The sequence below is a fragment of the Heteronotia binoei genome, chromosome 6, assembly GCF_032191835.1.
Source record: "Heteronotia binoei isolate CCM8104 ecotype False Entrance Well chromosome 6, APGP_CSIRO_Hbin_v1, whole genome shotgun sequence".
In the NCBI taxonomy this organism is placed as follows: Eukaryota; Metazoa; Chordata; class Lepidosauria; order Squamata; family Gekkonidae; genus Heteronotia; species Heteronotia binoei.
In genome coordinates, this window is record NC_083228.1 from 14,192,515 (window position 1) to 14,215,324 (window position 22,810).

The 22,810-nt window shown below is 47.3% G+C and overlaps 1 protein-coding gene across 1 annotated transcript; it reads left to right on the top strand.

Moving 5' to 3' along the window:
* The first annotated feature begins 576 nt into the window (after positions 1 to 576).
* LOC132574265 (pro-neuregulin-3, membrane-bound isoform-like) lies at positions 577 to 21,494 on the top strand. Its single transcript, XM_060242613.1, has 2 exons — positions 577 to 638; positions 20,983 to 21,494. The coding sequence occupies exons 1-2, from the start codon at positions 577 to 579 to the stop codon at positions 21,485 to 21,487; spliced, it is 567 nt and encodes a 188-aa protein (XP_060098596.1). The 3' UTR covers positions 21,488 to 21,494.
* The last annotated feature ends 1,316 nt before the right edge of the window (positions 21,495 to 22,810 follow it).

Consider the following 22,810-nt stretch of genomic DNA (forward strand, 5'->3'; position numbering starts at 1 on the left):
AGAACATTGCAGACTTATCGCATGGCCCTAGCTCAGTTTACTAAGTGGGACTTACTTGGGGAGGCGCTGGGTTGCCAGCTCCAGGTCAGGAAACCCCTGAAGCTTTGGAGGCGGAGCTTGTTAAGGACACGGACCGGGGGGGGGATGCAAGCCATGCCCTTGAGGGCGCCCACCCTCCTCCAAAGCTGCCGTCTTTTCCCGGTGGGGGCGGGGCTCCCTGCAGCCAGGAGCTCCGTGGCCATTCCGGGAGCTCTCCAGGCCCCACTTGGAGAAAGGTAGCTCTCCCGAGCGGGCCCCTGGCTGCGGGGAGGGTGTCTCTCAGGCCCAGAAGGAAAGGCCGGGGCGCTTTGCCTGTGGGCTCCCCGGAAAGGCAGGCACTTGCTGGAGGGCTGGCCGGGCTGCGGTCGGTGGCGCTGGGGCTGCCCGCCTCCTTCTCCTCGGGGCCGTGCGCAGGCAGGGCAGGGCGGAGAGGGCCATGGGGCAAGAGCAGCAGTGCAGGGCCCGCCTGGTGGGAGCCCCGCCGCTTTACCCTCCTTGACGCAGGGCAGCTTGGACTGGTCGATGCCGATTTCGGCCATGGCGGCGCCCGCAGCTCCTCGCCTGGCGTCGGGGCTCCTCTGGAGCAAGGAAGGCTGCAAGTGAGGCGGCCGCTTCCCGCGCCCCATCGCCCTCCTCGTGAGCAAGACGCCACTGCAGCCACGCCAGCTTCCCTCCCTCCCTCCGGGGACAGCCGGCGCTCCACCACCAGGACGCGGAAGAGCCCCCAGCCAGCCGGGCTGAGGTGGGAAGGAAGCTGCGCGGCCGCCACCCAAGAGAAAAGGACTCCGAGAGGGAGCGCGAGGTTGGTGGGTCGCTCCGTCCTCCCGCCTCGCCTTTCCCACCTTCAGAAAGAAAACAGCAGCAGCGGCGGCCCCACATGCGCAGAAGAACCACCCGGCTTCGTGAGTGACTGGAGAGCGCGGCCCCCTCCTCGGCTTCCGTACTTTGCTCCGCTTCCCTCCCCCGGTTCGTCATAGCCTGCCCCTCTCTTCCCGCTCGCTGCCCGAGATCAGCCTATGCATGACAGCAGTTGGGCGTAATCCCGCCGCCATCTCCTCACCATTGGATCCATTTTGGCGAACCCGGGATTTGAATGGTCCCGGGGACGCCAACCCGTGAGGTGGGAATTTGGGGGCAGGGGCGGGACTTTCCCGGGTGGTCGGGACGATCTGGCCACCCTATTACCATTAGATTCGACAAAAAATGTGTGACTTTTAAGCATTATCACAATATTCTACTGCTTCGGGCAAATGTTTAGCAATACAGTCCAAATTAGTATCTCTATTACACAGTCAGATCCATATATCCTTAATATCTATAAAACAAAAAAGAGAGAGGGAAGGGAAGGGAAAGAGAAGGAAGGGAAAGAACTGAAAAATCTTAGTCAGCAATACAGACTTGTTTACAACCAAATAAAATAAAAATAAAGGACTTCAGTATAATACAGACTCATCTAAATTCCCTTGTCCAAGTTGTCAGAAGAGGGTTTCACAATTACAAATAAAATGCAGGCATTTCAAGTTATAAAGTTCAAATCGAATGCATATACTCTGCAAATTGATAGGAGTTGATGTAAATAAAGTACATATTTTGAAGAAAGATCTCATAGATACAAGAATTTTAGGACCTACCTCTGTTACCTTTTGTATCCTCACCACTAACAAGAATGAGGGAAATAAATGTTCCTAACCCTCTTTCATAAGCAAAGGGAGAACTTTCTACCCAATAAAAACGTTACAGGATCTACATGATGGCTCTCCTAAAAGTTTTATGTTTAATATTATGAGTATTTTTGCCATTGAAACCAGTAAGCTTAAGCTCACCTAACTATGTTCTGGACCATGGCTAGTGTATACTGGATTTCATTTTATAACTAGTGATTCTTTGGATGTAAGTATTTAGAACAGTTGGCGTCAGGGGGAGCCAAACCCTCCTAAAACCAAGCGTAAGAGCATTTTCATTGCACAAATAACTCCTGTTTCTTGAAGAGGGACCAGAAAATGAAACAACGAACAACCAAAGGCTGCTTGTGAATGGTAATCACTCTGAATTCAATAGATACATTTAAATGGGCATTATAAACAGTCCCCGAATTAGGGTTGCCAAGTCCCAAGTTGGTAAACTTGGTGATTTGGGGGGAAGTGGGGAGGCTGGGATTGGCGGGATTTGATGAATGGAGAGACCCAGGGCTTTTTTTTTTTTAGCAGGAACTCCTTTGCATATTAGGCCACGCACCCCTGATGCAGCCCATCCTCCAAGAGCTTTCAGGGCTCTTCATACAGGACTTACTGTAAGCTCCAGGAGGATAGGCTACATCAGGGGTGTGTGGCCTAATATGCAAAGGAGTTCCTGCTACAAAAAAAAGAAGCCCTGGAAGGGCCTTATCGGGGCCTAGTATCATAGAGTCCACTGTTCAAAGCAGCCATTTTCTCTAGAGAAAAGGATTGTTTTTGCCTGGAGATTAATTGTAATTCTGGGAGAACTGGAGGTTTGCAACCTTAGCCCAGAACACTTTTTTTTTTTTTTTAGTCATCCTTTCTTCAGGAATTTAATGTACATTGCAATCTGAGAGCCAGTTTGGTGTAGTGGTTGTGTGTGGAGTCTTATCTGAGAGAACCGGGTTTGATTCCCCACTCTTGCACTTTTACTTGCTGAAATGGCCTTCGGTCAGCCATAGCTCTCGCAGAGTTGTCTTTGAAAGGGCAGCTGCTCTGAGCCCCACCTACCTCACAGGGTGTCTGTTGTGGGCAGGGAGGGGAGGTAAAGGAAATTGTAAACAGCTTCAGAGCATAGGGTGGAGTATAAATCCAATATCATAATCTTCTTTTTCATCATCATCTTCTTCTTCATCATCATCATCTTCTTCTCCTCCTCTTCCTCCTCCTCCTTCACCTGCAGCTGGTGGAATGGCCATGGAACAGCGATAGCTACCTCAGAGCTGTCCTTGAAAGGGCAGCTTCTGTGAAAGCTCTCTCAGCCTCACCCACCTCTCGAGGCGTCTCTTGTGGGGGAAGAAGGAGATTGTAAGCCGTTCTGGGACTCTGATTCAGAGAGAAAGATGGGGTATAAATCTATGGTCTTCTTCTTCTTCTTGTCCCCAGAAGTCTCTCTTCATGCTGCAGCCCAGGTCAGCGAACCGGGATGCTCCACAGGAATGCCTTTCGGAGGACTCCTCCCTTACCTCGGGGCAGGTTCAATGGAATTACGGGACCAGCATACCAACAGCTAGAAGAGTCTAGAATTACAGATCAGGACATGATACCTTGTCAAGGGTAAGTGCATGTTTGCAACAGAAGCCAGTAATTTTTTCTTCATTTTTAAGTTCCAAGCAAAATAAAATATGAAACGGTAAACGGATGAGCTGCGCTTTGTTCTCAGGCGCTTACAGGCGAGCCTGATCTTGTCAGATCTTGAAAAGTAAGCAGGGTCAGGCGCCTGGTTAGTATTTGGATGGGAGGCTGCCGGAGCTTTTTTTGTAACTGGAACTCCTTTGCATATTAGGCAGGGGTGGAATTCTAGCACGAGCTCCTTTGCATATTAGGCCACACACCCCTAATGTAGCCAATCCTCCAAGAGCTTACAAGGCTCTTTTTTGTAAGCTCTTGGAGGATTGGTTACATCAGGGAGGTGTGGCCTAATGTGCAAAGGAACTCCTGTTAGAATTCCACCGTGGATATTAGGCCACACCTTCCTGATGTAGCCACTCCTTCAAAAGCTTACAAGGCTTCTTTTTGTAATGCAAAGGAACTGCTGCTAGAATTCCATCCCTGATATTAAGCCACACCCCCTAATGTAGCCAATCCTCCAAGAGCTTACAAGGCTCTTTTTTATAAGCTCTTGGAGGATTGGTTACATCAGGGAGGTGTGGCCTAGTGTGCAAAGGAACTCCTGTTAGAATTCCACCGTGGATATTAGGCCACACCTCCCTGATGTAGCCACTCCTTCAAGAGCTTACAAGGCTTCTTTTTGTAATGCAAAGGAACTGCTGCTAGAATTCCATCCCTGATATTAAGCCACACCCCCTAATGTAGCCAGTCATCCAAGAGCTTACAAGGCTCTTTTTTGTAAGCTCTTGGAGGATTCGCTACATCAGGAAGGTGTGGCTTAATATGCAAAGCGGCTCCTGTTAGAATTTCACGCCTGATATTAGGCCACACCGCCTGGTGTAGCCAATCCTCCAAGAGCTTACGGGCCTCTTAGAACAGGGCCTATTGTAAACTCCAGGAGGACTAGTTACCTTGGGTGTGTGACCTGATATGCAAAGGAGTTCCTGCTACAAAAAAAAAGCCCTGGAAACCACCAAAGAAGTCCAGAGTTGCTGCAAAGAGGCAGGCAACGGCAAACCACCTCTGTTCCTCTGTGCTTTCCCCCCCCGCCCCCATTTACAAATATGGGTTATCTGCTTCAGCTAGGGTTTCTAATGTGTACAGAAACAGAAAGTCTATCAGTATGTTTCCATTGTGAATGGAATAGGCTTCCCAATCCCCAGGTCCCAGAGGGGGATCCCCCGGTTTTACAGGCTTCCCCCCTCCCCCAGCCAGCTGGCCGGCGGGGGAAGCCCCGCCCTCAGAGCCATCATACACCTCTATGAACGATTCCCATAGGGAATGATGGGGAAATGATCCGTGGATATCGGGGGCTCTGGGGGGGGCTGTTTTTTGAGATAGAGGCACCAAATTTTCAGTATCATCTAGTGCCTCTCCCCAAAATACCTCCCAAGTTTCAAAAAGATTGGACCAGGGGGTCCAATTCTATGAGCCCCAAAAGAAGGTGCCCCTATCCTTCATTATTTCCTATGGAAGGAAGGCATTTAAAAATTTGTGCAGTCCCTTTAAATGTGATGGCCAGAACTTCCTTGAAGTTCAATTATGCTTGTCACACCCTTGCTCTCGGCTCCGCCCCAAATGTCTCTTGGCTCCACCCCCAAAGACTCCTGGCTCCACCCCCAAAGTCCCCAGATATTTCTTAAATTGGACTTGGCAACCCTAGAACGGAACCTTCTCCAGATGGCCTGCGATGACAGATCGGTAACGCGGAAGAACTGGATTTCGTTCTTGTCAGATCAGCTGATGAGGGGGCTTACCGATTTTTGAAAGGATCTCCATGTGCATTGGCCTGTGCATCTGTGCTCATTTGGATTGGGACTAGCACCTTTTCTCGCAAACTATAAGGGAACATTTTGAAACAATCACAGTTGAACTCCCTTTTAAACTTACATGTGTAAAATTTATATGCCCTGGAGAGTTCCTTTAACTGTATCATTTCATGCTGTTAGAGTTTGGAGACAACAGTAGAAAAATGAATCTTCTCATAAAAATAGTGGAGCAAAACTTGGGAAGTAATATTTTGAAAGGTTGGTAGAACATGATCGTGGACTGATCGTTGGTTGAATTGATGTTACATATGTGCCTGCGTTCTACGCAAGCTGTTTGTAGGAGAGAAACCCCTTTGAAATTTTTATCAGTATCTTCCATAGCCTTCAAAGATGAACATAAATGTGCGAAAACTGATGATTAAGGGACAATTATTAAAAATATTATACACATAGTAGTTCAGTATCAAAACATAGGGCGTTTTCGCACTGACCTTCAAGTGGTGCGACCACCCTCCTCACGCCGGCGGATCTGCAGGGATTTCGCACCAGAAGCGCCGGCGCACCCAAAAGAGCCGGCGACTTCCGTCGTGAAACCAGCTCAAACGGAAACCGCCAAGAAGCAGGAAAACGTTTGAGCTGGTTTCGCGATGGAAGTCGCCGGCTCTTTTGGGTGCGCTGGAGCTTCTGGTGCGAAATCCCTGCAGATCCGCCGGCGTGAGGAGGGTGGTCGCACCACTTGAAGGTGAGTGCGAAAACGCCCATATATATTGAGGATAGAGCTCAGCAGAGGTTTTAAAACAAAGTTATGAATCACCCCAAATCCCAGCAAACATTATGTGAAATAACTCAGAACCCTGCTGGATCAAACCAGTGGTCCATCTAACCCAGCATCCTTTCTGACACCAGCTGACCAGCATCTGGGAGGCCAACAACAGGCATAGAGGCTGAGGCCTTCATAAGAACATCAGAAGAGCCCTGAGAGATCAGACCAATAGTCTATCTAGTACAGCATACTGTCTCACACACTGGCCAACCAGTTCTTTTGGACCAGGGGTGTCAAACTCATTTGTTATGAGGGCTGGATCTGACGTAAATGAGACCTTGTTGGGCTGGGCCACGTGTGTATTGCCAATTAGCGGAGATACAAACTTTATGGAGGACACAATCAAACACTATTAAAGATTTTGTATCTCTCCCTTGTGATTGAGGGAACTGGGCAAAGAAAGCTCTGGCTCTTTCCCACCCTTCCTTGGAGATGAGGAGGAGGCGGAGCCTCAGCCAGTACAAGGAAAACAGGCTTGGCTCAGTAGCTCTGAAATGCAACTGAGAGAGCCTGGCAAAGTAAGCTCTTCCTCCTCCCTTTCCTCCACAAGAGAGGAGCCTCAGCCAATGGAGAAAATAGAGGCTTTGCTCTGTAGCTCCTGTGTGATTGAGCAGGCCTGGCAAAGCAAGCTGTGACACAGAAGGCAGCAAGAGAGAGGTAGAAGAAAGCAGACTTGCTTGCGGTCCTAATAGGAACCCTCCAGGGGCCTGATTTGCCCCTGGGCTGCATGTTTGACACCCCTGTTCTGGACAGTCAACAACAGGGCATAGAGGCCAAGGCCTTCTTAGGAACATAAGAGCCCTGCTGGACCAGACCAGTAGTCGATCTAGTCCAGCAGCCTGTCTCACACACTGGCCAACGAGTTCCTCTGGATGACTAACAACAAGGCCCAGAGTCCTAGTGGTGGGGCGTGGGGGGGATGCTTGGCAAAAGCAGCCATGAGACGAGGGATTTGTTATTGAACTGTTTCCATCCCCGAGAAAACAAAGCTGCCTCAGATCTGGCCACCACATGACAACAGGGTTGTTTGACAACTCTCAGAGCACCCTAAGTCATATTTCCTCTTTTGTTTCTTAAAAAAAAGAGAGGAACAAATGCCTTAGTGGTGGTAGCAGCCCTTAAACTTAAAGCATTTATTTTCCCTGTGCTTACCAATTTCCAGCTGTTGGAGTGGATCAATTTGATCAGCTGAGTGGCCTTCTGATGGCTCATTTTAATGTGGAGCCTTCTGATCAGAAACTATTCTCTTCCTCCTGGCATAATTAATGGCTAGATGGCCAGCAAAAGAGTAGTCACTACTTGTTTCCAGGCTGTCTTTGTAAATCTGGAGGCTTCTGTGTTAATAAGACCATTGGTCTCAACCAGGGGTAGAATTCTAGCAAGAGCTCCTTTGCATATTAGGCCACACCCCCTGATGTGGTCAATCCTCCAAGAGCTTACAAGGCTCTTTTTTGTAAGCTCTTGGAGGACTGGCTTCATCAGGGGTGTGTGGCCTAATATGCAAAGGAGCTCCTGCTAGAATTCTACCCCAGTCTCAATATAGCAGAGCAGATAATTCATTCTCCTCAGTTTCAACAAGAAAGGGTTTCCCTTTAGCGTACCAGCCAGGGGTTCCCAACCTTGTGGAGCCTTGGAAACACCTTTGGAATTCTGACACTGCTTCAAAATGGCTGCCACAAAATGGCTGCTGGAGGTAAAGCTAGTCATAAAATGGCTGCCACAAATCTCCTTCAGCTGCACAGTGAAGATTGTGGTAGCGGCTGCAGCTGAAGCAATGCTTTAAAAAATCTGTACAACCATTCAAATATCCAGTGACCAATCGGAAGTCTCGCTGGGCAAACCAACCTGGCTTCAACCGTTTTCTAAAAACGTTTGGTGGGCACCAGGAAAGGCATTTGTCAACTCTCTCCACCCCATGCATAATTTTATGAACCTTTATTATGCCCCCCTTTAGTAGGGTCGCCAAGTCCCCCGCAGCCTCCGGGGGAGGAATTGTTGTGTGTGCGAGTGGCGTGCGCAGCATGATGATGTCACTCCCAAGTGACATCATCATGCCGGTGATGTCATGAGCCGGCCGCTCTAGGATCTTCTGGGAAAACTCTATGGTTTTCCCAGACGCTCTAGCAATTTGGGAGCGAGTTTCCACGATGTCATTGCACCGGCAATGTCAGGTGGGGATCCCCCTGCCAGCCCACTGTGGGCCGGTGGGTTGGGGACCTCCAGGGTGGGAGAACCTCCACCCAGCCCAGGAGCTTGGCAGCCCTACCCTTTAGTCATCTCTTTTCTAAACTAAAAACTCCCAGTATTCAGTACCAGGGAGTACCATCAGAAAAAGCCCTGTCTAAATCAGTAATTTTAAAAAAGAAAATGATGCACATTTTCCTGAATCTAAATAGGAAATGTCATGACCCCCACTGAGCTGTCTGGGCTCTGACTCAGAAGCCTCCGATGAGAAGCCTGAGGAACTAGAAACAAACATGGCCTGCAGGAGGACAGAAAACTCCTGGAGACACCTGAAGGCCCATCTGCTACAAAATGCGCCCCAAGGAACCTGCAGTTGAAGGTCCTCCAGGACTTGCCCCTGAAGAGCCTGAAGTTGGATCTAGGGTCGCCAAGTCCAATTCAAGAAATATCTGGGAACTTTGGGGTTGGAGCCAGGAGACTTATGGTGGGGCCAGGAGACACAAGGGGTGGAGCCAGGAGCAAGGTTGTGACAAGCACAATTGAACTCCAAAGGGAGTTCCAGCCATCACATTGAAAGGGCCTTTTAAATGCTTTCCCTCCATTGGAAATAATGAAGGATAGGGGCACTTTCTTTTGGGGCTCATAGAGTTGGACCCCCCTGGTCCAATCTTTTTGAAACTTGGAGGGCTCTTTCAGGAGAGGCATCAGATGCTATGCTGCAAATGCAGTGCCTCTACCGAAAACAACAGCCCCCACAGAGCCCCAGATACCCGCAGATCAATTCTCCATTATACCCTATGAGAATCAGTCTCCATAGAGAATAAGGGAGTGCCCAGCAGACATCCCGCCCCCTCACACACACACACACTTTCTGATGACCTTGAAGCAGAGGGAGGGCCTCCAAACCAGGGGTTCCCCTGCCCCCACCTGGGGCTTGGCAACCTTTGTTGGGTCTCTTCCACGAACCCCTCCCCTGGAATAACTGCCAGTCCAGGACCTGCTCCACGTGCCCACCGAAATCTGCCGCCACCCAGTAGGAGCGGCGGAGGCAGTGGGTTCGTGCCAAAGAGGCAATGCCAGGTTTGCGGTCCGTGCTCCCGTCTTCTGGGTCAGACCCTGGTCCTAGTGGATGGAATCCTTTGCAGAATCCTGGCTGCAGTTCAAGCCTTGACCAGCTGAGTGTCAGGTGCTGCTACCAGAGCAGGTGGAGCGGCTGTCCTCTCAGACTATTTAAGCCTTGGGAGGGAGGGGAAGTTTTGCTGGACCAGCTAGTCCCCTCGGTGTAAGCCTGCGTACCAGCACCTCGCTTCCAGTCTTGGCTCCCACTGATGCCCCGAGCCTTACGCTCGAGGCCTGAAGGCACTACTCCAAAGGAGACCTGACTGGGCCTGTCTGCAGAGTGCAGGACAGGAGTTTTCTTTTAAAAATAGTCCCTAAATCAGGGGTGTCAACCTCATTTGGTATGAGGGCGGAATCTAACATAAATGACACCTGGCCGTGCCATGTGTGTTGTAAAAATGTAATTCCAGGGAGTAGAGATATAAACTTTATAATGGACACATACAACTAAAGATTTTTTTTTAAAGCCCTTAAAATAAAACATGCTTAAAATATTAGCACTTTGGTCTTAAAGGGACCCAGGGAACCGGGCAAAGGAAGCTCTGGCTCTTTCTTTCTTTCTTTCCACAGGGGCAGGAGGGGGAGGAGCCTCAGCCAATAGAAGGAAGAGAGGCTTGGCTCAGTAGCTCTGCTGTGCGATTGAGAGAGCCTGCCAAAGCAAGGTTTCCCTCACCTCTCCCTTCCTCCCCATGGGAGGAGCCTCAACCCAGGAGGAAAATTAAGGTTTTGCTCTGCGGTTCCTGTGCCATTGAGCAACCCTGGCAAAGCAAGCTGTTTATGCAGAAGGAAGCAAGAGAGAGGGAGAAGGAAGCAGACAACAGGCAGTTGCACAGGGGTCTAATAGGAGCCCTCCAGGGGCCTGATTAAGCCCCCAGGCCGCATGTTTGATACCCTTGCCCTAAATAATTTTAGAGACAGCTGCCCAGAATATGAGCAAATGTATTATGGGGCATGCTTCAGATAGCTGATTAATCCTGGTATGACTTTGACCTAGGACTTCATCTTAAAAATGACTTGGTACTTAGGACATTACCCATGTCCTCTAATATCTCTGACTGTTATTGCATACACCTTTTTTTGTCTGTGGCATTGTTCGGAGAGGGTTTTCTTCTACCAACCTGGCATTCATTCATAACAATCGCAAATCAAACTCAGGTCCCAATTCTTGCAGCATTCCTTTGTATTTTACTTTTTTGGGGGGGAGGGGGAGGAAGCAGAGCCAGATTAACAATTAGGCCAAGAAGGCAATGGCCTATGGGCCCCCATGCCTTTAGGGTCCCAGGCCAGCTCCCCCCCCCCCCCCGCTTGCAGCCCTTCCAGCCTGCATGCACAGCCAGCAATGGAGCTGCTCTTTGCCCGACTTGCCTGGTGCGGCTGCTGCTGGCGTTGTCTCCAAGTTTGCCTCTCCCCTGCAGCTTAGTAAAAGGGGCTTTTAAGAAGGTGCCTGCAGGCTGCAGCGGGGCTGTGGGCAGTGGGTGGGCGCTCTGATATAATTTGCGAGGGGGCCCCCAAGATTTCGACCATCGGGGCCTCCATAGGGCTTAATCTGGCGCTGGGAGGAAGTTTAACTGGATCCTATTGGCTGGCTTAGTGTCACATGCCAATATGTGTTCAGCCAGCGTCCTGCAATCAGATGGGTAGTATCAGTCATTCCACCTGCATTCACATCATCTGTAAATGGGAGTCAACAGGACTTCCCTTCAGACGTAGCAGAAATGGTTGAGCCACTGAAGTCAGGAGAAGGTATTTACATTTGACAGACACTTCCTAAGAATCCCTTAACTGTTCAGACAGAAGGCAAGTCGGTAATTAATCTGAAATCTGCATACAGTGTGAAACTGAAGCTCAAAGACAATGCTAGATTCCATCATCCCCAATTATGTTTCAGGACATGGATCTTGTGTGACCTTCTTTATAATAATTCCTGATTGGCTTAGACTGTTGAGGAGATACGAATTCTAATGGGGATTCCTTTATGCGCAGATGTCCTCCTTCAATCCATCAATCTTTATTGCATTAGCAACGAAATGCCATAGCAACCAACAAACAGACTCAACATTTTTTTAAAAAAAAACTCCATAAAACATTCACTACAACAATAGACTTATATTAATCCAATGATAAAATTTAGGCTGAATTATCAATAAAATTTATCCAACGACTTCCTGTGGAAACAACCCACAGTGGTAAAAAGGAGAGTAGTTAATATAGCTCATTACTCATTTTTAAAATCTGTAATGGCAGCCGCAAATCTTGCCACTTGGAAACTAATATATTTATCTCCATCTGACAATAGGAATACTAATTTCCCTGGGTCCAACCTTCCAAAAAGGTGAGATAAAACGGTAATGCCCTCCTTAAACATTGTCTTCTAGATACTGGACTTTGATCGAGCAGCAAGTCATGTTTCTGTGATTGCCCTTTTCCTCTCAGGAGGGGTCCATGACTTGAGCGATCAGCTGTTGGAACTGAGTCCTCGCGGCTTGACAATCTGCCCTCTGCTTCCAACTGCTGGAATCTGTAATGGACACTTCTATCAATGTTCCGCATTCTGAAAAGACTTGCTGGTGGAGCACAGAGAATCTTTCTCATTAGGTTCTACATTATTTCTTGCATAAAATCCCTACAATGGAGCTGTTAACGTGGGGGGGGAGGGGGCAATGGTCCACCATTCCATTGCTTCACAGTGGCCTCAGAGCCAAGAAAGGAGGGCATTTACCTTATTTCCCTTATTATTATAGAGAGCCAGTTTGGTGTAGTGGTTCAGTGCGCGGACTCTTATCTGAGAGAACCGGGTTTGATTCCCCACGCCTCCACTTGCACCTGCTGGGATGGCCTTGGGTTAGCCATGTCTCTGGCAAGAGTTGTCCTTGAAAGGGCAGCTTTTGTGAGCACTATTTCAGCCCTACCCACCACACAGGGTGTCTGTTGTGGGGGAAGAAGATATAGGAGATTGTATGTTAGAGTATTTTGCACGCAGCAGAAGAGCTGAAGGAGAGGGACAGGCAAAACACAGGAATTAATAGACAAGAGAAACAGCTGTATTCAATGGTAGATATATTTACCAGGAAAGTATCCAATATTCAGAGTCGTTGCCAGGCCAAGGTCATACACAGTAATCAGTACACACTTCAGTAGATAACAGTATACAGCAGTAAGTATACACAGCACGATCCAAGCACAGTAGCCTAGGATCCAACACCAGCAGTGATCGCTGCCACCCAGATAGCGGGCCTCACAGAACCCACAATCCTTACAGGCAGACTGAGCAGGCTCACTGAGCTTCCCTAAGTACACGTACCAATCATCAGGGTTGCATCAGCTCTGTGAGTCAGCACAAAGCCTAATTACAGGTGAGGTCATCCCACCTTACCTCAGTAACAGGTAACAGCTGGATCATGATGCAGCATGACTCAGCATGACATTGCAGAAACAACATTACTATTACTAAGATGGAGTCAGTCAGCCATTTTAGGACTGAGTTCCAACATTCTCCTCTTAATAGTTCTGTTCGTTTCTCAATCCGAGCTTTTTACAGTGCTCATTATGCTTTTCCATAGTCTGGGGTTTCGTAAACATATCTGCTGTATTGTGGCCAGTATCACAATACCTTATGTTTATCAACCCTTCCATGATACATGATCTGACATTCTGGTACCTTATGTCAGTGTATCTATTCCTTGTCTTTACTCCTTCTGCTTTTGCAATCTCAATCACAGCTTGATTGTCTTCCAGAACTTCAACAGGCTTCTCTGCCTCTATATGCAGGTCCTTTAGTAGCTGTCTAAACCATTCTACCTCAGTACAAGCGGTAGAAAGGGCGCAGAACTCTGCTTCTGTGGTGGACAAGGCAACCACACGCTGCTTTTGTGTCTTCCAGCATACTAACACCTCTCCCAAATATATGGAAAGACCTGTTGTTGATTTTCTGGTTTCACAGTACTTGCAAAACTTGCATCTGTATAGGCTTTCAGTGCTAGCTCCCCCCTAGGTTCGATATAAAGACACCAGTCAGCAGTGTTCTTTAAATATCTCAACACTCGCTTAGCAGCAATCCAGTGATTCTGCTTAGGGTTCTGGGTAGCTCTTGCCAACAGATTACAGGCTACTGATATGTCTGGCCGTGTCCAATTACTGATATAGCTCAGACTACCAATTAACGACCTGTACATTTCAACATTACATGGTGGGCTATCTGTAACATCATTTACAAAGCCAGTCACCATAGGGGTTGAAACAGTTTTGCAATCAGTCATCTTGTACTTGTCCAACAAATCTATGATTTTAGGTTTTTGTGACAGTTTAAAACCTTGTGTAGTTTTTGCAATATCTACACCCACATAGGTCTGTACAGTACCAAGATTTCTCAGTTTAAACTTCTTACTTAAGGCTGAAACAATATCATCTGTTTGTTTCTTTGTCTTGGTCAGAATCCCCAAGTCATCCACAAAAGTAAGAACAATACATCTTGTTTCACCACTTCCCTTGGTAAACACACATGGATCAGCAATGCTCTGGGTAAACCCTAGCTGTTTAAGTGTACCCACTAGGCATTTTGACCATTGATGACCACTTTGCTTTAGACCATACAAGCTCTTATTAAGCAACCAGTATCCCTTTCCAGTACCAGGAATACCTTCTGGTCTCTTTAAATAAATTTGGTGCTCCAAATTAGCATTTAGGTATGCCACACAGACATCCAAATGGGTAAAATGGAGTTTTTCTCTAGCTGCCACAGTTAACGCAGTTAGAAGTGAACTGCTCTTTAACGTTGGAGCAAACACTTCGTCATAAGTCTCATTAGTCTGTCTGCAACCTTGTGCTACAAGCCTCGCCTTACACTTTCCCCCCAGACTGGTCTGTTTTCACCTTGTATACCCATCTACTGCCTATGGGTTTTACACCAGCAGGTACAGTATCAGTCTCAACATAAACATTTAAACGTTTCAGGGAAGAAAGTTCATCGTCCATAGCAGCCTTCCAGTTACACTGCTCTTCCTTGGACAAAGAGAAAATGTCAGTATATTTCTCAGGCTCATGTATAGCAGACATTACAGGACTAAATCTCTCAGGAGCTCTTCTTTCACGTGTAGATCTCCTCAATGCAGGCTCATCAGTTGGCACATTCCTCCCGGATGATTCCTCACGAGTAGGCTTCTCCTCCATCTCCTCCTCATCAGGCATCTCTTCTTTTGGGGTTAACTCAGCCGCCTCTCCCTCCTCTGGGTTGCTAGGCATTGAGCTGACTTGTAACCGGATTCCTTGGTCATCCTCAGGACAGAACGCTGGCGATTGGGTGCAACGATCCCAGTCCTCTGATCTCTCCAGAAACGTGGCTGAAGCACTAATCACCACCTCACGACTGTCGAGCGTGCCCAAACGATAACAGCTCCCGTTTCTCTCATACCCGAGAAACCTCATACGTCTAGCCTTCAGTTGGCCTTTACGTCTGAGCTGTTGAGGAATATGAACAAAAGCTGTAACTCCAAATACATGCAAATTTGCCAAGTTAGTTACCTTGTCATGCCATAGGCTTGCTGGTATTTTGCCAGTAGATGAACACCAAACTCTGTTCAGGTTGTAGTTGGCACAGCACATAGCCTCTGCCCAAAATCTCCAGGGCATATCTGCATCACGTAACATACACTGGCACATGTCTTGCAATGTACGGCCTCTCCTCTCACAAAAAGCATTATGGGTAGGTTTGTACGGAGCAGTCAATCTGTGCTCAATCCCAAGCTCTGCAAACAAACTTTGAAAACGTTTATTAACAAATTCCGAGCCTCTATCAGAAATAATGCATGCAGGCACATTTCCAGTTTTTCTCTTAACAAACCTTAGCCAATTCTGCATATTTTGAAAGGTTTCAGTTTTAGCTTTCAACAGGTAAACAAAACCATACCTTGAATAGTGATCTTCTATACTTAAGACATATTTGGCCCCGCCCACTGACTCCTTAAAGGGCCCTATCAGGTCTAAGAACACTAGGTCAAGAGGTTTCTTACTAGTAAATTTACTTGGAGTACGCACAGGAGCTTTTGTAGACTTCACAAGCTTGCAGATTTCACAGTCAAGAAATTCCTTGCAAGGTTTAAGACTAAGGCCTTCTGCCTGTTCAACAGTCTTCTTTAGAGCAGGAAAACCAGCATGGCCTAATTTCCTGTGTAAAAGATGACAGCAATTATCATGCACTGGTTTATTCACACAGACGTTATTACACGTTTGTACCTTGGTATGCAAGAAGTATAAATCTTCCTTCAGCATTGCCTTTACACACACACCGTCACTGGTCCTCAGCTCACAGCACGAGGTGTCAAATTGCAGTTTGAAACCTTCCCTGCACAGAGCAGACACAGACAGCAGATTCATCTTAAGTGAAGGAACAAAACCCATAAGCAGCTCCTTCCTTAGGCTTGGCAGGAACACTTTCCCTCTGCCAAAAACAGTTGCTTTAACTCCATCTGCCAAAACAACGGACTGGTTATCAACAGGTGTGTAAGTAGTAAACAAACTCCTCTCTCTACAGAGGTTCTCCGACGCTCCGCTGTCAATTAGGAAAGATTGAGTGTGATTAGTTGACTTACCAGTAGTAACGAGATGCACATTACCACTCTTATCAGCAGACCTCATTTCAGACCGTCTCTCTTTCCCTTTCTGGCCTTGACAATTCCTAAACAAATGTCTAGATGAGCCACACCGGAAACATTTCTTCCTTACAGCCATTACATTACCTGTTTGACAGTCAGGATCCTCCTTAACAGTAAATCCACTGCCCCTCTCTGGCTTACAGACAGGCTTTCTCTCCGCACGTAGAGAGGAATTGGACTGTCTCTTGCCATATTCATCAAGAAGCCGTCCAGTTACGACGTTCATGGTCAACCCTGTCTCAGGCAAACCCTCCAGGCTCGTTATCACAGCGTCATATGATGCATCTAAGGAACTTAAAAGTATGCACACCTCCTGTGATTCAGAAAACATTTGGTTATGCTCTCTTAGCTCTAGAAACATCCTACGCATAGACTCTATATGAGATAACATATCTGCATTAGCTGCCAGCCTGGTATGCAGAAGCTTCCTCACCAAACGAATCTGAGAACCGACAGTTCCTCGGACGTAAATTTCCTTCAAAGCATTCCAACAGTCATGAGCCTTCTCCAGTCCTGCTATATGCACCAGCTGGGAGTCGTCTAGAGAAAGACCTATTAAAGACAAAGCCTTAACATCCTTTTTACGCAAAAGGTCTACAGCTTTTCTGTCTTCAGCAGCTGCCAACAACCCCCGTAAAGGAGCAGCCACCACCTCCCACAGCTCTTGGTGCTTTAATAACAGACTGACCTTCTGGGACCACGTAGCATAGTTAGTCCCGTTCAGCTTAGTAATGCTGAGCCCAGAGAAGGAAACAACATTTGCAGCTTCCATCTCTGCTACATATCACTGGACACCTGGGCAACTTGGCAGTCTGCCTCCGTCTCTTCCAAAACACTGTGTTGCCTCCTCTGTCTTCAGAACAGCAGCACCTCTAGAAACACTGGGAGCACTGGGAGCTCTGGGCCCAGAACCAATGTTAGAGTATTTTGCACGCAGCAGAAGAGCTGAAGGAGAGGGACAGGCAAAACACAGGAATTAATAGACAAGAGAAACAGCTGTATTCAATGGTAGATATATTTACCAGGAAAGTATCCAATATTCAGAGTCGTTGCCAGGCCAAGGTCATACACAGTAATCAGTACACACTTCAGTAGATAACAGTATACAGCAGTAAGTATACACAGCACGATCCAAGCACAGTAGCCTAGGATCCAACACCAGCAGTGATCGCTGCCACCCAGATAGCGGGCCTCACAGAACCCACAATCCTTACAGGCAGACTGAGCAGGCTCACTGAGCTTCCCTAAGTACACGTACCAATCATCAGGGTTGCATCAGCTCTGTGAGTCAGCACAAAGCCTAATTACAGGTGAGGTCATCCCACCTTACCTCAGTAACAGGTAACAGCTGGATCATGATGCAGCATGACTCAGCATGACATTGCAGAAACAACATTACTATTACTAAGATGGAGTCAGTCAGCCATTTTAGGACTGAGTTCCAACATTGTAAGCCACTCTGAATCAAAGATTCAGAGAGAAGGGTGAGGTATAAATCTACAGTCTTCTTCTTCTTTCTCTTGCCAGCTCCCTTTCTCCCTTACAGCCAATGGAAAGAGACCAAGTCTCCTCACTGACCCTCCTCTTGACCTTTTTTGATGGCAGTACAGCCATGTGGGCACAGCAGGATATCATGGTATGGAGTCTAGCCTCCAAAGCAGCCATTTCCCTCCCCAGGGGAACTGATCTTTTATATCCTGGAGATCAACTATAATTCAGGGAGATTTCTAGGTCCCAGAAGTTTGACAGTCCTTGATGGTAGGCCCCCCAAGCTGATTCTGGGCTCTTTTCAGATGAGAGGCCCTCATGCAGGCCTGTGGCATGTCTGCTTTGGTAGGAGAGATAAAGAGGGGGAAAAACCCTTTTGTAGGTAAAAGCTGCTTTCATTTCCTGCTGTCAGCTTCTAGCTGGAGGTGTGAATTGACCATCATTGGCTGGCCAGGGAGGTCATTAGCATTTAGGCATTGTTGGGCTGAAAAGAATTGACTAGCTTTAGGTGTGAACTGACTATTTCATTGACTCTGGTCCAGGAAGTCACTAGCATGTCTAAAGGGTTGTTGGTTGAGACTGAGACTGTACTAAAAGAGAAAACTTTTTTTTTAATGAAGGCAACAGTTATGAACAATCCAAACCTCCAAAGTATTCCACAAGTAAAGTTAATGTGAAGTTTCTTATAAATGTTTGTTTGCAAGTGCTTCCCTGGAATAGATACATGTCAACTGCCCAGTTAAAACAAAACAAGAGAACATATTGAAGAAGAACTGCAGATTTATACCCCGCCCTTCTCCCTGAATCAGAGACTCAGAGTGGCTTACAATCTCCTATATCTTCTCCCCTCACAACAGACACCCTGTGAGATGGGTGGGGCTGAGAGGGCTCTCACAGCAGCTGCCCTTTCAAGGACAACCTCTGTCAGAGCTATGGCTAACCCAAGGCCATTCCAGCCGGTGCAAGTGAAGGAGTGGGGAATCAAACCCGGTTCTCCCAGATAAGAGTCCGCACACTTAACCACTACACCAAACTGGCTCATATGAACATATGAAGCTGCCTCATACTGAATCAGACCCTCAGTCCATCAAAGTCAATATTGTCTACTCAGACTGGCAGCAGCTCTCCAGGGTCTCAAGCTTCTCCATTCTTTTGCACAGCCTGATCCGTGTAGCAGGTTTCCTAGGAAGTAAGCTCCTCTGTTCTAAACTGTCCTCCCCCTGTCCCTCAAGAAAAAAAAAAACCTGGCTGCGGTGCTGTCCACACAAGAGATGGAAATTGGTTCCATCTGTTCTGTCCAAGGCTTTTTTGTAGCAGGAACTGCTTTGCATATTAGGGCACACCCCTCTTCTGTAGCCAATCCTCCGACAGCTTACAGGGCTCTTATTACAGAGCCTACTGTAAGCTCTTGGAGAACTGGCTACATCAGGGGTGTGTGGCCTAATATGCAAAGAAGTTCCTGGTACCAAAAACGCCCTGTCTGTTTCTATGGTTTTGCCCAGCCCCGTGTCTCCCAGAGCATCTCTGGGACACTCTAGTCAGCTGTTGTGTGATAACATTCATTGACAAGGATACAGCAATCTCTCCCTCCCAGAAACAGCTCCCTGACAACTCGCTCTCCCAGATGTGAAGCTCCTTCTTTTAATACCATTCATTCATTCGGGTGTCTTTTTTTCTCCTCCTCCTCCCTTTCCTCTCTCCTAACCAGCCAGCCAATGAGGACAAGGTGGGGAGGTGGTGTCGCTGTAGTCTATTGGGATTCTGTCCCCCTGGCTCGATGCCCCGTCCCGGACTCTGCCGCTTTTGAGAGTGTGTATCTAGTGTTGGCACTCCCTCCCAAGGGAGGTCTGTCTGTCTCCCTCTAATGTTGTCATCCACCGGAGGGTGTAGGCTTTTTTTGTTGCATTTGGCATACCCCCGGTAATTGTTCTTGCCCTCCTCATGGGTTCCCCCCCCCGTGTTGTTTGTTTATATGTTTTTATTGAAGTCTTGCATATATACAATATTTTAAAATGCTGTTTAAATGTTCCGATAGAATCATAGAGTTGGAAGGGACTTCCAGGGTAATCTGCTCGAATCCCACACACAGTGCAGGAAATTCGCAAATACCTTACCCTGTTTTCATAGAATCAGAGAGTTGGAAGGGACCTCCAGGGTCGTCTAGTCCAACCCCCTGCACAATGCAGGAAACTCACAAATACCTCCCCCTAAATTCACAGTATCTTCATTGCTGTCAGATGGCCATCTAGCCTATGTTTAGAATCCTCCAAGGAAGGAGAGCCCACCACCTCCCGAGGAAGCCTGTTCCACTGAGGAACTGCTCTAACAATCAGGAAGTTCCTCCTACTGTTGAGCCGGAAATTCTTTTGATTTAATTTCAACCCATTGGTTCTGGTCCTACCTTCTGGGGCCACAGAATACAATTCCCCACCATCCTCTATATGACAGCCCTTCAAGTACTTGAAGATGGTGCGCATATCACCTCTCAGCCGTCTCATCTCCTGGCTAAACACCCCCAGCTCCTTGAACCTTTCTTCATAGGACTTCATCTCCAGACCCTTCACCATCTTCGTCACCCTCCTCTGGGCCCATTTCAGCTTGTCTATATCCTTCTTAACATGTGGTGTTTGATGTCTACTGCCTTGGGGACCCTATTTGGTTGGAAAGGCAGCATAGGGATATAAGTAAGGTTGGGAGAAAATTGTGTGTTCTTTTTGGTTCCCCCACCACCACCCTTCAAAGCAACCAATGGGTAAGAGATGAGGAAAGAACCTCTCTTCCCAATCTCATATCTTCTTGGGTGCTTGGAAGGAATTTTCGTAATCTCACATGATTTCCCAGAATTCAAGAGGCACAGGAACTGCCTCAGACTCACCGGAGGGGAGGGACGCATTTGTGTTTCAATGTGAATGCAATGAATATAACAGTGAAAACAGAGATATTTAATAATGACCGAAAAAGTTCAACATTTATTATTATTATTTATTTATATTCCGCCCATTCCCCCATGGGGGCTCAGGGCGGAGTACATCATAAATAATAAAATCACAATGACATCACAATAAAAACCAATTATAAAATTCGATACCACAGGAAGGTCCCGCAAGACAGCAGAGTAAGATGGTATAGCAGGATGATATAGCAAATCAGAAGAGTAGGAGAGTACAGTAGGGGAGGTCATCTGACATCTGATCTAATGGATAGCTATCTGCCGCCTCATCTGAAAGCCTGGTGGAAGAGCTCCATTTTACCTATTTTACAGGCCCTATGGAAGGCTAACAAGCCAGGCTTGTTAAAAATGCCACAAAAACTGAAGGGAAAATGCCCTGTGGAAAGAGACTCCCCCCATCAGTTTCACGGTCCTCTTGGGTATTATCACTCTAAGGGAAATGGGAAGCCAGTTTGGAGGTGAAACAGCTGAAGAAATGTGGGGGAAAGCAAAAAGAGGCTCAGTCAAGATGGTAGGTAGGATGTTCCACACCCTTGTGTCACCCTACGTTTCCACATCAGCCTTCTAGCCTGTTGTTTCAGTGTGTCTTCCAGGAACGCTAACTTCTTCCTTGTTCCCCCCCCCCCCCCCCGCTTAGGTTATCTTCTGATTTCGAAACACCACAGAATACTTCAATAAATATGCAACTGCCTTCAAGAGAGACAAGCTCTTATTTTAATGGCATGGCCCAAAAGGACACAGTTGGCTACTCGTCTCCAAGAGCCAGCTCCGTTCCCATCATCCCCTCCGTGGGCTTGGACGAAGCCTGCATGCAGACACAGAACGTTTCGGACACAACGGGCCTCACGTGGCGCAAGAACTCCTATTCCACTGAACTGGTCCACGTGAGTGCCCCTGCCAGAAGTTGTCTTATTGCAGAGCAGCAAGAAGTAAAAATATTATTAGAAACTGTCCAAGAGCAGATCCGGATTCTGACCGACGCCAGGAGGTCGGAGGACTTTGAACTGGCGAGTGCCGACACGGAGAACGGCACCAGCGAAAACACAGCTTTTCTGCCTATGAGTCCCGTGGCGAAATTGGAGCGAGAGGCACAGTTTGTCTTAAAAAGTGAAAGGCAAAGAGACTCAGCCTTGATTAAGTGACTTTGTCCTGAGGGGAGGGGGAGGGGAGGGGTGGGGTGGGGGTCAGGGGGGGGGAATGTACGGATCTGTGCATTTGAAGCTTTGCTAAAACAGGAAAGAGAGGAAATTAAATACAAATTATTTATATGCATTAATTTAAGAGCATCTACTTAGAAGAAACCAAATAGTCTATCGCCCTCATATCAGTGTTTTTTAACAAAATATTTTTTTAAAGGGAAAGAGAGGCAACCCAGAGGGATAATACTTAAGCAGAAGTTCTGGATTCCTTTTTGTTTCTTTCTCCTCCTCGCCCTCCCTTTTTTCTGTTGTTTCCTCCAGGCCCACATGTCCAATTTCGCAATTCATTTTTTTACAAATGGCGTGTTTAAATATTGGAAGGTTATGTCTTGGTGCCAACCTTAGATTTATGGATTTCAAGAACCGTGCTACTCACCACCATTGTCTGGGAAGGTGCAAATTCCATGGAAACAGACAAGAATATAGTTATTGCCTGCACAGAACTCCCATTTATAGCAATGGAGCTGGCATTTTCCTGCTCTCGGGCCCATCGGCAATGATGATCTGTCCCTTCTAAACAGACATGCAAAGCTTTTCTTTAAAAGCCTGGGTCAGGGTCTCCAACCTTTTAAGCTCTGTGAACACCTTTGGAAATCTGATATCGGGGCGCAGGCACAACCAGAAAATGGCTGCCAAAGGAGGCAGAACCAGCCACAAAATGTCAGTTCTGCATTACACTAGTAATAATTTGGCAACCTTTCGGACACAGTTCTGCATTGCACTAATAACGAGTTGGCAACATTTTGGGCACAAGCTCTGTCACAGGAAGCCATTTTAAATGATTGTATGTTTTCGAAGGTCTTGGTGCTGTGGTTGCAGCTGCTGCCAAAGCGACATTTTAAAAATAAAATCTGCACAGCCTATCAGATCTCTATTGGCCAAGTGAAGCCCTGCTAGGCAAAAGCCCTATCTGGATCCCATTCTCTTTCTAGAATGCTCGGAGGTCTTTGGGAAAGGTGTTGTGGGTGCCATCGTGTCCACAGGCACCGTATGGGGGAACCCTGGTCTAGATCTCCACATCCATTAGGCCTTTTCAGTTCTGGCTTTCAGAAACTGCCCTACACCTAGACCTCCCATTTTATGTGAAAAGGGTAATTCATGAAACATGATGAAATCAGGAAAACCTATAGGATACAGTCATTCCTGGGCATAAGTTCTATAGGTAGGGCACAATGGGATGGGTCGTTGGTGATGGTGTTTTGTACATCAAAGAGGGCATGGAATCAAACAAGTTAGAAAACCTCAAGAAAATTAACTACCCAACAG

Excerpts from the sequence above, each read along its gene's own strand:
- LOC132574265 (XM_060242613.1), top strand. The coding sequence starts at position 577 with ATGGCGGCGCCCGCAGCTCCTCGCCTGGCGTCGGGGCTCCTCTGGAGC. Across the intron at positions 639-20,982 it reads TGGAGCAAGGAAGGCTGCAA|GTTATCTTCTGATTTCGAAA; the intron begins GTGAGGCGGCCG and ends CCCCCCGCTTAG.